This window comes from Centroberyx affinis, unplaced genomic scaffold (genome assembly GCF_046629955.1).
Source record: "Centroberyx affinis isolate AG114_WGS23_722 - 3 ecotype Tasmania unplaced genomic scaffold, CSIRO-AGI_Caff_v1 ptg000360l_1, whole genome shotgun sequence".
Classification (NCBI taxonomy): domain Eukaryota; kingdom Metazoa; phylum Chordata; class Actinopteri; order Beryciformes; family Berycidae; genus Centroberyx; species Centroberyx affinis.
In genome coordinates this window covers 139636-153103 of record NW_027279031.1, presented here as the reverse complement: position 1 = coordinate 153103, position 13468 = coordinate 139636, and the positions used below count along the sequence as shown (strand labels likewise).

Here is a 13468-nt window from a genome sequence, read left to right as displayed (position 1 = left end):
CACCCAGAAACTGTTCTCTATCCTCTCCTCTTTCCTCACCCCCCCTCCACCTACTCCTCCCTTCTCTCTTTCTGCCAAGGATTCTGTTACCTACTGTGAGCAGAAGGCAGACAATGTCCAAGCCTCTTTTCCCATCGACCCGCTAGCCATTAACTGCCTCCTGCACTGACTCTGGCTTAATGTCTCTCTCTCTGCTCTCTACCCAGATGAAGACTTACATCTCTAATCTGCACCAAATCACAACTGTTCGTTACAACAGGTTTCATCATCAGCCTGTTTTCCAGCACAGGGCCTAACATAGCTAAATAAGTCTTAGGGTACTTGCAACTCACTTTTCCTCACACAACTTTTCTGTGCTTCTTGTGTATCTTGTTGTCTACAGAGATTTTATTGTCAGATAAATTAGCAGCGTTTTTATCCCATGTTATAAGTATTTTGAGTTGGCCCTGGCCTTGACATGCCGAAAGTTGCCTTGGTAATGTCACAAGAAAAAGAAGTGATTTCAGCTTGATGTCAACTTTCATACCATGACTAGGACCTTCCATGAGCATGCCTGGTAAAAATCCTCACACCTCAGTGGATTCCTGTTCATTTAAACATTGAATGTAATGCTTATGAATAAACTCAGACAGCTGTGTTTAAAGCCACACCAGACAAGACTGACTTGTATGACAGACCCAGCTGACTATGGTCAATTCTGTTGGAGCTGCTGTGGACATCTGCCCATCCAGATGGAGGCTCATTCTAGCAGGTGGATATTCAGCATCACACCCACAGATGAGGTGCTTCATTGGAAGTTGTGATGGACTCCTTTAGAAGTTCTGGCTAAATGGCATGGTATGTCATTTGAATAATTTGTGCTTTTCCAACTGGGCTTAGATTTCTGACTGCAGAAAAAATGAAAGTGTGTGTGAAAATGAGCGTCAATTTACTGAAAGTCAGTAAAAAACCCATTCTCATGAGTGGTGTGTCTGTGAATGTATATATGCACACGCACATGCATGCAGCTTGTGCATGTGCATTCACTCATTCACTCTCTCTTAACTTGCTCAGCACTACCAGGTTGCTGAAACAATATGCCCTGCTGGCAAAAGATAAGAGGAATGATCAGTCAAATAACTGCTCTGCAGATGGGGCACTGCAGACCACTCTGGTGTGTGTGTGTGTGTGTGTGTGTGTGTGTGTGTGTGTGGCTATAGATGTGTGTGTTTACACAGGTCCCTGAGGTAAACCCTGCTGCTGAGTCTGAAGATGCAGACCCACACTCAGCAGATTCCAGTAAGCCACGGCACCTGTGGCTGAGGATAATGTGCTGACGGGAGGGAGCCTTCAAAGGGTTTCAATAACAAACACAAACGCAGTTCATATCATATTCAAAGTCCTGCCATCAACAACAAAGCAGAGGAGCTAGAGAGGATAGAAAATGGTCTTAGGTGTAAGTATGGAAGGAAGGAAGGAAGGAAGGGAGGGAGGGAGGAAGGAAGGAAGGAATGAAGGAATCTGAGACCTCACCGTTTCATCTGCGGAGCATGTTGCCAGGAGATTATCATCAAAAGGAGAGAAGTCCAGATCCGTCACCACATCTGAGAGAGAGAAGCGGGGACAAGGACAAAAGCAAAGCCGATTTTGGGTCTGAGGCGTCTGTCTTTGTTTAATTTCTGAGCAAAAGCATTTGTATTTCTCATGTGATCGGTCTGTTGGTAGAATAACAGTTTTAAAGAGAGGACAGTGTGCTTGTGGACTGGAATGAAGGCAGTTATCAGGCAGAGAGAGAGAGAGACAGAAAAAGACAGAGAAAGAGAGAGAGAGAGAGAGAGAGAGAGAGAGAGAGAGAGAGTGGAGGTGCAGAGAAAGACAGAAGAGGGCTGTGACACAATCAAGTGTTGAAGAAAAAGGTAAAGGGATGCTACCAGCATGGCAGGGAATCTGGGTGACTGTCCATTTGCCATCTGAACCAGGTTTGACCGAGGACAGGCCCAGCATACCTCCACCTGGAGACAGAAGAAAACATACACACACACACACACACAATGTCAACAATCATACGTGTCCTTTGTTTTCCGTAAAGCACTTCATAAACAAACTTGACTTGACTTTGACTTAATCTTCTGCCTCTGGACGTCGAACTGATCTCACGTGGAGATATGAGAGTTGCTCTCTGACACACGCTTGGTAAAACACAAACATATCAGAGTTGCAACCGTACACAGAGGATTGTCGTCTGCAGGGCGTAAACCGTAATGTCGACCACAGCCTTACCAGCCTGTTCGGTGTTGAATGCCACCAGCTTGGAGCTCGCTTTGATGTGGTTCCCCTGGCATGAGAAGGAGCCGGCACGGACATTGCTGATCCAGCCCTGCATTTACAGACATGGACAGTGAGGGGTAAGGGATCAAAGAGGATGAAACAAGTCACGCTAATGCAGAGTCGGAGCATTCTGGAAATGGGGATCAGATTGCATAACAGAGGGGAATAGGGGAAATCATTCAAGTGGTTCATCTGTTCTCTGTAAGGCTGAACATGGAGGAACTCTACAAATGACTGGAATCCTAAGCGTTCACTTGACATGTCGACACAAGAGCACAGCCTCAAACACAAACATAGCCCACTGTGCTAAAGCATCATATAGAAAAACCTCTTACTATAAAGCAGCACACACAAATCCTAGAGTATTTGTACACCCAAGCTGCTGTCACAATTAGAAAAAAAAAGAATGTGAACATCGTAATAAACAGGAAGGATCTAGCTGAGAGCAGACAGACACACACACACACACACACACACAAGTGCCTCTTGAATCAGCACAATGTTGAGGAAGTGGAAGGGGCTCCCTGCATTGCACAGCAGTGCACTCTTAAAATCTCTCTTTCATAACATTAACAAGGGAGGAGTGGCAAGAGGGCAGAGTGTCCGTACATCATGCTCCAACGACTACCGCTGCTACACAGAAAACTGTTAAGAGACTCACCATGACAGACACTTGGCCTACACACTCATACACACACACACACACACACACACACTGGACAGAGGCAGAGGGCACTTAACAGCCGAGACAGAACATGGCAGGCAAACAGAGCAGCTAGCTTTGCTGAGGAAACACATATTACTGCTCTGTATATGCAGTCATGCATAGAAAAGAACCTTGTAAGAGTGTGCATCTATTTTAACAGGATTATACATTGTGTGTGTGTGTTTGTGTGTGTGTGTGTGTAAAGACGAGGAGAAAATAACTGGCAAAGTAATGCTGCTGTGACAGACGCTCACGCCCCCACAGTGTGGGACCGGCTTCAGTGGGAAGGAACACCCCATAAATAACAATCCTAACCTAGATTTCTCGACAAGAGAGGAGAGCTTTGTGATTTGGGCAGAAAGCGGTGCCACACAGTCGGCTGTACTAATTAATAGAGGTATATCCTATTGCAGTCTATCACAATGTAATAAGCATGTAGCCCAGTTTTCTCAGGATTGGATAAAACAATCAGGCCAAACACCTTCTGCTGTGTATCCGTCCTGCTTCGTGATGAGGTGTTGCTTTCCGCAGCATAATACCTGCACTCTCAGCACTTGGTACCGGTGTGTGTGTGTGTGTGTGTGTGCGTGTGACCATGGGACACTTCAGTAAGGGTCACAGAGAGGGCTACAGCGAGAGGAGAGCTGACGAAACTAATCCGCAGACTAGTCCTGTGACTGTCCTCGCTGTGTGCAACCCGGCCCTGGACTTGTCTGGGCTCAAGTAGGCTAACCATATGACTTCAGGAGGAAAACTCAAGGTGTTTTGCATCACTTGAGGGGAAAACCTCCAACTCATTTCTATGTGTCTGTATCCCCGTCAGCTTCCTTTCTCTGTATCCCTTGCCACTGCACTCCCTGTCTGGCTCTATCTTCTCTCTCTTGTCAATGTTTGACATGACAGCACTTGTCACATGACTAGAAAAAAACTGACTGCAACAGACAAAACGATCTATATATGTGTGTTTGTTGTGTAAAAGGGCTGGTTCAGCTTTCACAACAGTAAGCACCATCTACTGTCTTAGACTCTGTGCAGATTGCAGGGATCACTCCAACCCAGATCAACCACCTTTACATGCCAGGCATTTTACTACCCAAGTAAAAACAAGGTAGGGTATTACATAATGCACATCAGTGAGGAGTGAGGAGGGCTGCAGGGGTTGCACCTTAATTCAAATGGGTCCCTAGGACGACAAGAAAGGCAGATTTGCGGTATGCAAGCCACTCTCGCCCGATACCGTCCTTATTCACAGTCCGTGTGAAGGACAGCTATCACTGGAAGTGAGGCTGTGGATATTGTAATGATATCACTCATCTCATTTGCCTTTCAAATCTTTGTATTTTTCCTTCGCTAGCATTTCAAATCTGTGCAGATCCACCGCTGTAGCTCCAAACGTGCGATCAAGAGTAACATGTCACATAATTATTCAAAACAATGTGACAACTCAGTTATAATGACAATGGTGATGGGCGTCTCTGCAACATCCGACGTAGGCTAGCTGCTCTATGCAGCCACATGGGTCGTAGTAGTAGTAGTAGCCTAGTAGTTTCTGTGTGGATATTAGTAAGTCGTTTCAGATGTTCGTCTAACTCTCTGAATGCAAGGCAGCGGCAGCCTTTCAGATGCAGGAAGTTCGATATCCTTTGCAGACGTTCCCCAAAACACCACTCTTACACCACAGCTAATAACCAGTGCTAATGTTAGCTAGGTAGATTTGACTGTACTCAGACGCTCATTAGCTACTCACATCTTTCTTGGCAATTTTCGGGGTGGTATTTTTGAATTTCGAGGTCTTAAAACGATTCATGCTGCCCTCTCCAATTCACTTTCGTGCCTTCCGGGTGTCTCTGTCGAGCTGGTTGGTCTCAGCGGGCTGCTCCGACAGCTGACAGCTCTCACGCTGGGCGCACGGTGTCCGCTCGGTTTGTTTCCCTGGGTTCGCCGGGAGTGTGGGGTTTTCCTTTGGACAGTTCCTAATGCACACAGGAGAAACCCTGCTCTGTCACGTGCTACCCCGGGTAATAAAACATGCGTATCCGTTGTAAAAACTCACTTGTGTACAGTGAAACAGATAATGTTTTATCAGTTGTTTTTTAACAGTGGCTTTGATATACACAGATGAAACTACTCATATGGTGTATAAAAGACAATGGCAAGATTTAACAGGATTCTTTGCAACTCAAAGCCCTGGAAAGAGCATTGTTGCCATCTTGAAACAAGAAAATCTTGATGCTCTCGGTGACGCCCCTTTCGTAGCGGACATGCGCAGTGCGTACAGAGCGGCGGCTACAGTGGAGGCATGATGGCGTCCTCGGTGGCCCGCTGTTCCCCACGCTGGATTACAGTTGCCGTGTCCTCTGGACATCGCCGCGCTTGCGGTGCTCTTGTCTGCGCGTCCCACGGAGGGGTCCGCACTGTCTCTACCCTGGGAGTGCGAAAACCATGGCCGGGAGGGAACACAGTGTGCGGGGGGACGGGGAATGCCTTGACATTGAGAGGGTTGTCAGGTGAGCGGTGCACTCAGTGTGTGACGGCCTATGCTAGGCTAGGCTAACGAGATCAAGCTAGCATTCTTCCTCACTCATATTAGTCCATCATGCCACGCAGTGTTTGACAATGTTAGTATGATAACAGCTCAGCCGTGCATTCAGGACAACGTTAGTTTGTAACACGGCCTTCATTAATTACGCACATTTTGATTTTGATGATGAAATGTGATGCAATCAGTTTTGCTGGCCTCGGTTTGCTACATTAAGTTGCGTCATTAAGTTAAATGTGCGTGTTGGGTAATGGCGTGTTTTTTGTTAACAACTTCGATTGCTATCTCTGATATTTAACATGTTAGTAAACTATCTACAGCTTTGCAAACATACCTGATTCTCTAATCTTTGTGTAGACTAGGTGGGATGCCAGCTTGCTTTGCTCTAACTGTTTTTATGAAGACATGTCGCCCACTTTTGTCACTTGTATTGTGTCGATAGCTAGCAAGTTAATTCAACAAGCCTGCTGACAGTTGAAACCTGGGAAACTATCACTAGGCAGTTTAGCTGTTTCTGCGCTCAATGGACGTGGCAAAACTGTTAAGTCAGCTGTGACACAAAGGGTGCGAATATAATTGACATGTTGTTAGCTTGCCAGCTATAGCCCAATTTAAAATGTGCAGCAATGCAGCCATCTGCAGGTTTTAATGTATTCACTCACCCTTTAGTTCCAGGTGTCAAATCACCCTATGCTATCTGCACACTGTCCTTTCACACAAGTGCCCCTGCCAGCAACAAGCAGGACTTCTACCAGATCCTGGGGGTTCCCCGCTCCGCAACCCAGAAAGAGATCAAGAAAGCCTACTATCAGGTCTGTTCCTTCCTGCCACACACTCTGTTTGATCATTCTTTGTGCTGGTGTTTTGTGTTGGTCCTCAGCTGGCCAATGACAGCATGTTTGTGTTTGTTGTCATCCCTCAGATGGCCAAAAAGTACCACCCTGACACCAACAAAGACGACCCACAGGCCAAGGAGAAATTTGCTCAGCTGGCTGAGGCTTATGAGGTTTGGTCCCAGTCATTTTTCAAGCTTCCTTTTTATACCTTCACTGTATAATTTCTGCATTAGTGTTTCCTTTAAGGGATGCACCGGCTATTACTCCATTCTCGCAGCATAATGACAGAAACAGTGGACAGATTGATGAGAGAAAAAAAGGGGTAACACAGCATGTCCCCCTTCATCCAGTCATCCATTCATAATTTTGCTAGTCAAGAAGACCATGTGTTTCAATCCCCATCTGACAGCTGGCTTTTAAATGCTGTTTTTGTTTTCTACAACTGATAGATGATGTGTTGTATGATTTATCTAGCATATAGCCTAAATACCTAACAGCTGTAGTCTATTTCCATTGTTTCCAGTCAATATGTCAGAGGAACTTTTCATTCTCTGGCCTTTCACCTGCCAAAAAATTATATTACTGGCTGTCGCTTCCAGTTCAAACCATCTCCTTAGAATGACGAGTGAACAAAACCTCTTTATCCTCTTTCTGTGCCCCCCCCCCCAGGTCCTGAGCGATGAGGTGAAGAGGAAGCAGTATGATACATATGGCTCTACAGGGTTTGACGCTGGCCAGGCCGGTGGAGGGCAGCAGTACTGGAGCGGACAGACCAGCAACGTGGACCCAGAGGAGCTCTTCCGCAAGATCTTCGGGGAATTCTCCGGAGCCCGTGGCTTTGGAGACTTCAGCGCCATATTTGATCAGCCGCAGGAGGTTAGTGGGATATGTCAGTGAATTGCCTGCTATAGACTTGGAGGTGCCTTTGAGAATGAATAAGGTTTGCTATTGAAAAGCTCATCTGGTCTTGTTTACATAAATAATATAACAAATGTAATGGAGTCCACCATGACGCCTTTGGTCATTTCCATTGGTGTTTTTTCATCAGACTTAAGTATTTAACCTCTGTCTCCCTCTTTCGGCACAGTACATCATGGAGCTGACATTCACTCAGGCAGCAAAGGGAGTCAACAAAGAGATGTCCCTTAATCTAGAGGCAAGCTGCCAGCGCTGTGACGGCAAGGGCTACGAGCCCGGCACCAAGGTCCAGCACTGCCACTACTGCAATGGCTCAGGCATGGTGAGACTCCTCGTACACCCTGCTTTTCTTCCTTAAAATGCCAAAGGTGTATATGTTTTTTGTTTGGTATTGCTAAATACACGTCTCTGTTTCGTCTGTAGGAGACGGTGAATACAGGCCCATTTGTGATGCGCTCCACATGTCGTCGCTGTGGTGGCAAAGGTACCGTCATCTCCACCCCCTGTCACACCTGCCATGGGTCGGGACAGACCAAGCAGAGGAAGACTGTGATGGTGCCGGTGCCTGCCGGTCAGTCGCACTTAACTGTCTGTTTCACTCACAAATGTTTACGTGAATACGTACAGTTTTGTCATGGTTACTGAAATACAGTTCATTGTAATGTAGATTGTGCACATCAGCTCACTGTGGTTTGTCCGTGTTGTAGGAGTGGAGGACGGTCAGACGGTCAGAATGCCTGTTGGCAAGAAAGAGGTCTTCATCACGTTCCGGGTGAGTGTCAGCGTCGCCTCCAAGCGTTGCTGCTGAGCTCACAGTAAACCCAAGCTGGACTGAAATAAGCTTTGCAGGAACCTCCACAGACTTTATAATGGGATTGCCTTGTGTGGGTGTGTGAATAAGTGAGAGGCATTGAGCTGTCTGAGCTCTTTGCATTTGGAGTAACGCAGTTCAGCAGTTTGTTGCATGAAGGAAAAGACAAGCTGCAGTGTTTTGCTGTTGTCAGTATGTTTTTATTTCTACCTTCTGTGATTTGTGACTGGTTGTGGTATGTTCTGGTTTGGTCTCCAGGTCCAGAAAAGTCCCGTGTTCAGGAGGGACGGTGCAGACGTTCACTCCGACCTGTTAATCTCTGTGGCCCAGGCCATCCTGGGAGGCACGGCCAAAGCGCAGGGCCTCTACGAAACACTCAACTTATCAGTAAGTAGACACACATTCAAAATACAATATTTGTTATTGGTGCCGATTTCTCAGGAACTAAGCCACTGATGAGGAAACGTTTCAAATACGCACACACATAATACAATAAGAAATGGACAGTATTGTAACTGATTGGTGTTTTTGGCCCAGATCCCTGCAGGCATCCAGACAGACCAGAGGATCCGTCTGTCTGGGAAGGGAATCGCTCGCGTCAGCGGCTACGGCTTTGGAGACCACTACGTCCACGTCAGAATCAAAGTGCCCAAGTAAGACACCTCAGACAAACACAGTCCTCCTGAACCACCTGTTTTTAATGTGTACTTTTAGGTTTTAATAATCTTAACTTGTATAGCAGTTTTCAAAACAGTTACAAAATGCGTGATAAACTGTGACCAGATTAGTGCAAGTTACTTTATTGAGGCAGTTGTGACAAGTGGTAGTCTAAAGTAGACCTGTACGTGTTAAAATTGTGCAGTCACTAATAAGGATGTTCATGAATAGACTTAATCAGTGATCTGTTATTTAGGCCTATTCTTGACTTTGTGCAACATCAATCAGTGTCATCAAACTAAAAGATTAATTTTGGTGTAGGGCGTAACTTGTTTCTTAGTCTGTAATAGTGAGTTTTAAGGGGCGATTTAAAAGATGATTTAGCTGGCCTAAGCTCTTCACATAGGTCATTCAAAATCTATGAGCCCTGATGGTGAAGGCCTTAACACCTCTTGCTTTCAATCTCGACTTTGGAACAGCTAATGAGGACTTGCACAAGGAGCTGAGATCTGGCTCATAGGGGGTTAAGAAGTCTACGATGTAGCCCATATGTGCCTTTTTAAAAGTAATCAGCATATTCTTGAAATCAGTTCTGCAACTAATAGGTAACCAAAGCAACGACACTTAAGTTTTGGTGATACTGAGCTCATATTTTTTGCTCCAGTAAGAATCCTAGCTACTGCATTTTGAGACATGAGAGGGACTTTTAACTGATGCAGGAATACAAAGATTTGTAGTTTTCTAGAAGAAGAGGCACAAGAGATTTGATTTTGGAAATAATGTTCAAATGACAATTTGTTTTCTTGTGCAGGACACTGACAGACAGACAGAGATCTCTGCTGATGAGCTACGCTGAGGATGAGACGGAGGTAGAGGGGACAGTGAACGGCGTCACCGTCACCACCACAGGTAAGGTGACAAATACTTGCTGACTCAGAACCCTTCCCTATTTCCTCCTTCCCTTACCTACATGTCTCCTTATTCCTGTTTGTTTATAGAATCGATTTAACTGAGTTGGGGTGTTACTCATGCAGAGTCGTGTTTGGTATTTAGTCATGCACTGGGCTGATGCAGTGTTGGTCTCTGTCCAGGTGGGGGCAGCAGTGGTAAGCGGTCTGAGGCAGGGCAAAGCAGGCAGGAAAAGGAGAAGGAAGGAGACGTGAAACAGGAGGGGGGCTTCTTCTCCAAATTAAAAAAATTGTTTAGTTCCTCCTGACAGCCACAAACCAGGTAGGACTAGTGTTAATTTATCACAATTACTGAGTGTCTCCCACTTCACATTTCTATTCTTGATACACAGATGTGATGTATCATGTGACTCTTTATCCTCTGACAGTGTTTCATTAGCTGGTTTGTGGCTGTCTCATAAATATGGATGCACGCACACCTGTGTTCAGTTGAACGTGTAGCCGGTCAGGGATGATTTTGTCAACAACAGTTCTCTCACGACTCCCTGTCCTTATCTGATCCACAGCATTTCTATTCAGCTGTTCTGTAATGTTAGACTGCTCTGCAACATTTAAGTTTAACAGGTCTCTAATTCAATCATTTTCTTGTTCTTCTTCCTCTTCAAGGTAAAAGATCTACTGGGAACTGAGATGCTCCATCAGAGGGTCAGAGGGCAGAGGGAGGACACCCTAAAGAGAGGACAGCCACATGAGCACAGACAAAGAGAGCAGGAGACAGAGGGTTGAGGTGTATTGGAGTTGGCTGAGGCCTAGAAGGGTTCCGGACTGATCAATACAGACTTACCTACCCAGCCGTGCTGCAGATATTCACTAGCAGTGAATAACAGACTGAGGAGTCCTTGCCCTGTTCCTCTGCCTGAGTGAATCCACACAAGAGGATGTTCCACTTGCACCAATTCTTTGAATTGCCTGTCCATCAAACGCCCACCTTTGACATTTTGCAGCGAAGACTTGTCATTTATAAAATTAGTCTGTGCGTGTTGTGTTATTCTGCTGTCAATCAATGCCAAAAGCCCAACATGGTAGTGATAACAGAATCCATGTGCACAGAAATAAATTATTCCTTTGACAAAGACTACAGATACAGTCAAATGCTTTATTTTGAATGAAACAATCCTAACATAGAAATGTTATTGATCTGTTCTCTGTATGCTTCATTTTGACGTGTGTTTTCATGAATGCTTGAAGTTCTCCAATCTTACACTTTCAGTCCTAAAAGCTTGAACATTGTCAGACTATGAGTTTACCTTTTGAGTGTGAGTGTTGGAGAATGTAGAGCAGTGTCTTCAGTGGACAATGTGTCTCCTGTCACTGACCAAGGACTATAGTGTCAAGTTAAAGCTTGGCTCAGGCTTTCCTGTGCTGTGAAGTCGTGGGCCCGCTCTGCCCCTCTGTAACCCTTCTCACTTAGAGAGAGAAGTAACTCAGAGTCACAGACTTAACGTTAACCCTGTTCTGCATTATCATTACATTTGTACATAGACAGTTGTTGATCAGCAAATTGTATCAATGTGTCACGTAGAAGAGATATACTGTACATCTATAATAAAGCTATGGTCTGGAAAAAGACAATGTCTTAGATAAATGACTGAAGGAAATATCACTCATTCATCTGAATCTGTTTGGTGGCCAAAGCTGAAAGTTTTTACATATATGCATGTCAGGAATAGAAGAAACGATGAGCATTGTGTGAGAGAAAGTAAGGGTGTGTCTGAGTGATTGGGGTGGTGGTATTGCATGTGGTTGATGGACAAAGTATATCCTCTAGTGTTGAAATGATGTTACATAATGTTACACATATCACAGGAGGATTATGGGGGATGTCCATAGACTAATCTTTCTCAACAGGAATCAGTGTTGGGTACCTAGAGTCAAAAGATCAGCAACTGAAATTGAACTATAATTCATATATAAATTGCCTGCTGAGTCTGATGGAATGCATGCCGTGGTCATAGACTTTAGAATTCCATTGTCATAATGGACAGAACTCAGACACAAAGACCACATCTTCATCATGGGTCATTACTCACTCACAAGCCTGGAAGAAACAGCTTTCTTACAGACCTACTCTGACAAACCGTATCAATTTGATTCATCCAAAAAGTACATAATGGAGAGTGAACCTCAGCCAGGTGAGGCAGCTTTACTTGGAATTTGAAAATCTATTAGGCTAAAGCCATTTTGCTTAAAGAATAACAGAGAAAGCCAGTGTTGATTGATTGAAGTTTGTTGATTTACTGTTAATGTAGCTATATCCCAGAATATAAGATGATACTATATTTTTAATGACTGGGTTAGGGTTATGTTTTATTTTAGCCCACCTTTAGCTAAACTAAAAAACTAACTAAACTCAACTAAAAGTGTCTTGATGCCATGTTATTTCCCATTTCTTTCAGCGTGGATGCAAATAGTCACTTGCCTCAAAGCTCTTAAGGATGATAATGATGAATACCCTGCTTCCAAATTAACAAAACTACTTGGCAACAAGCAGTACTTTTATGCTCCAACTTCTAAAATCTCTGACGCTAACATCTCTGTTGACTCTGTCCTGCCTCCGCTGTCTAAACCTGGACTTGAGAGTCTCAACATGTGGGAGCCAATAGTCAATGTGAACTCCTCAGAATACAAACTTCTCTTGGCTAGAGAGAGTGGAGATCTTCCTCCCACAGAGCAAGACTCATCTCTCACGATGGACAAGACTTTAAGAAACACTGAATCATCCAGCCATCCAGCCCAGGATGTTGAGATTAGCATGAGACTGAAGCAAAATGTTGAGATCAACTGCATATCCAGGCTGCTTCTTCATGCCTTTGACCACGACCAGTGCATGTATCAGCGCAATGAGGAGGTATTTGGGAAGAAGCACTCTTACGCTCCCTTACCTGACATTTCTCAAGTTGGTGTTGACTGCTACTCACCCCACACACCTACTCTGGACCACTATAATGTATGGGAGCCGATGGTCTGTGCTGATTCTGATGTAATGCAGCTCCTCCAGCGTTTGGAGATGGAGGAAGAGAAACATGACCATGGGGAAATTAAGGAGGAAATGATCTGCTCTTCTGTGGAAATTAAGCCTGATGCTGAAGGCGCAGCCAGTGATCTGAACGAGCCTGCCAAACATGAGTGTGATGACAACCACTCTGATCCCTGCTGGGCTTGACAACAGTTTCACTGCACAGGAGGAGCTTTCCATCCCTTACCTTGACTCAAGTGTGCTGAACAAATGCACGGAAATCAAGGCACCAGCCATCCTTACAATGGAGATCAAGCCTCCAGCCTTCCAGGAGGCCAAAGCTGTAGTGGACAAGATCCCAACCGGTCTGCAGCTTGGGATCAATAATGTGACCAGCCTATACAAAGAGGATGAATGTTTTCTGCCCCAGGAGCTCAGTGCTCCAGCTAACTTTAAAAAGTCAGACCTGCAGGCGGTGGTTGTTCCAGCATCAGCACACACCTCTCCTCAAAAACACAGAAAGAGAGGAAGAGTTATGGCTGCTTCTCTTGGCTCTTCAAACGAGGGAACAACAAAAAGCCTGAAAATGTAAGTTTCTCTTTACTCGTTGCTTATTTTCCTTATTTTACTCAGACGTTACAGAATGCATCTCTTCATAGGCTGACCCTCTGAATACAAAAACAGAGAAGCTTCCTCTGCAGACCTCCAAAAAACAGGAGCAAAGCCACATCTAGGCACACCAGTGAAGAGAATGCCCTCTCACCTCCTGC

The 13468-nt window shown here is 45.0% G+C and overlaps 2 protein-coding genes across 5 annotated transcripts in view; one reads left to right on the top strand and one right to left on the bottom strand.

Annotated features, from left to right (window-relative positions):
- LOC139641292 (coronin-7) overlaps positions 1-4875 on the bottom strand; it is a 41707-nt gene extending 36832 nt beyond the window's left edge. Inside the window, exons 1-4 of the mRNA XM_071515597.1 lie at positions 4761-4875; positions 2260-2356; positions 1911-1991; positions 1513-1583 (exon numbers count right to left, since the gene is read on the bottom strand). Coding sequence (XP_071371698.1) covers positions 1513-1583; positions 1911-1991; positions 2260-2356; positions 4761-4820 — 309 coding nt within the window. The 5' untranslated portion in view covers positions 4821-4875. The remainder of the gene's footprint in view (positions 1-1512; positions 1584-1910; positions 1992-2259; positions 2357-4760) is intronic.
- A 437-nt stretch (positions 4876-5312) lies between these two features.
- dnaja3a (DnaJ heat shock protein family (Hsp40) member A3a) lies at positions 5313-11301 on the top strand. 4 transcript variants are annotated; one of them, XM_071515589.1, is made up of 12 exons: positions 5314-5520; positions 6222-6364; positions 6475-6558; positions 7058-7264; positions 7476-7628; positions 7730-7877; positions 8014-8078; positions 8376-8504; positions 8655-8770; positions 9586-9683; positions 9866-10004; positions 10349-11301. In XM_071515589.1, exons 1-11 carry the CDS (start codon positions 5316-5318, stop codon positions 9988-9990), a joined length of 1473 nt encoding a protein of 490 aa, XP_071371690.1. In that variant the 5' UTR covers positions 5314-5315; the 3' UTR covers positions 9991-10004; positions 10349-11301. The 4 variants fall into 4 exon arrangements, with proteins under 4 accessions (XP_071371692.1, XP_071371690.1, XP_071371691.1 ...); XM_071515592.1 differs by having other exon boundaries at positions 5319-5520; positions 6274-6364; XM_071515591.1 differs by lacking the exon at positions 9866-10004 and having other exon boundaries at positions 5313-5520; positions 6228-6364.
- Positions 11302-13468: the final 2167 nt, after the last annotated feature.

Excerpts from the sequence above, each read along its gene's own strand:
- dnaja3a (XM_071515589.1), top strand. The coding sequence starts at position 5,316 with ATGGCGTCCTCGGTGGCCCGCTGTTCCCCACGCTGGATTACAGTTGCC. Across the intron at positions 6,559-7,057 it reads AGCTGGCTGAGGCTTATGAG|GTCCTGAGCGATGAGGTGAA; the intron begins GTTTGGTCCCAG and ends CCCCCCCCCCAG. Across the intron at positions 8,505-8,654 it reads ACGAAACACTCAACTTATCA|ATCCCTGCAGGCATCCAGAC; the intron begins GTAAGTAGACAC and ends TTTTTGGCCCAG.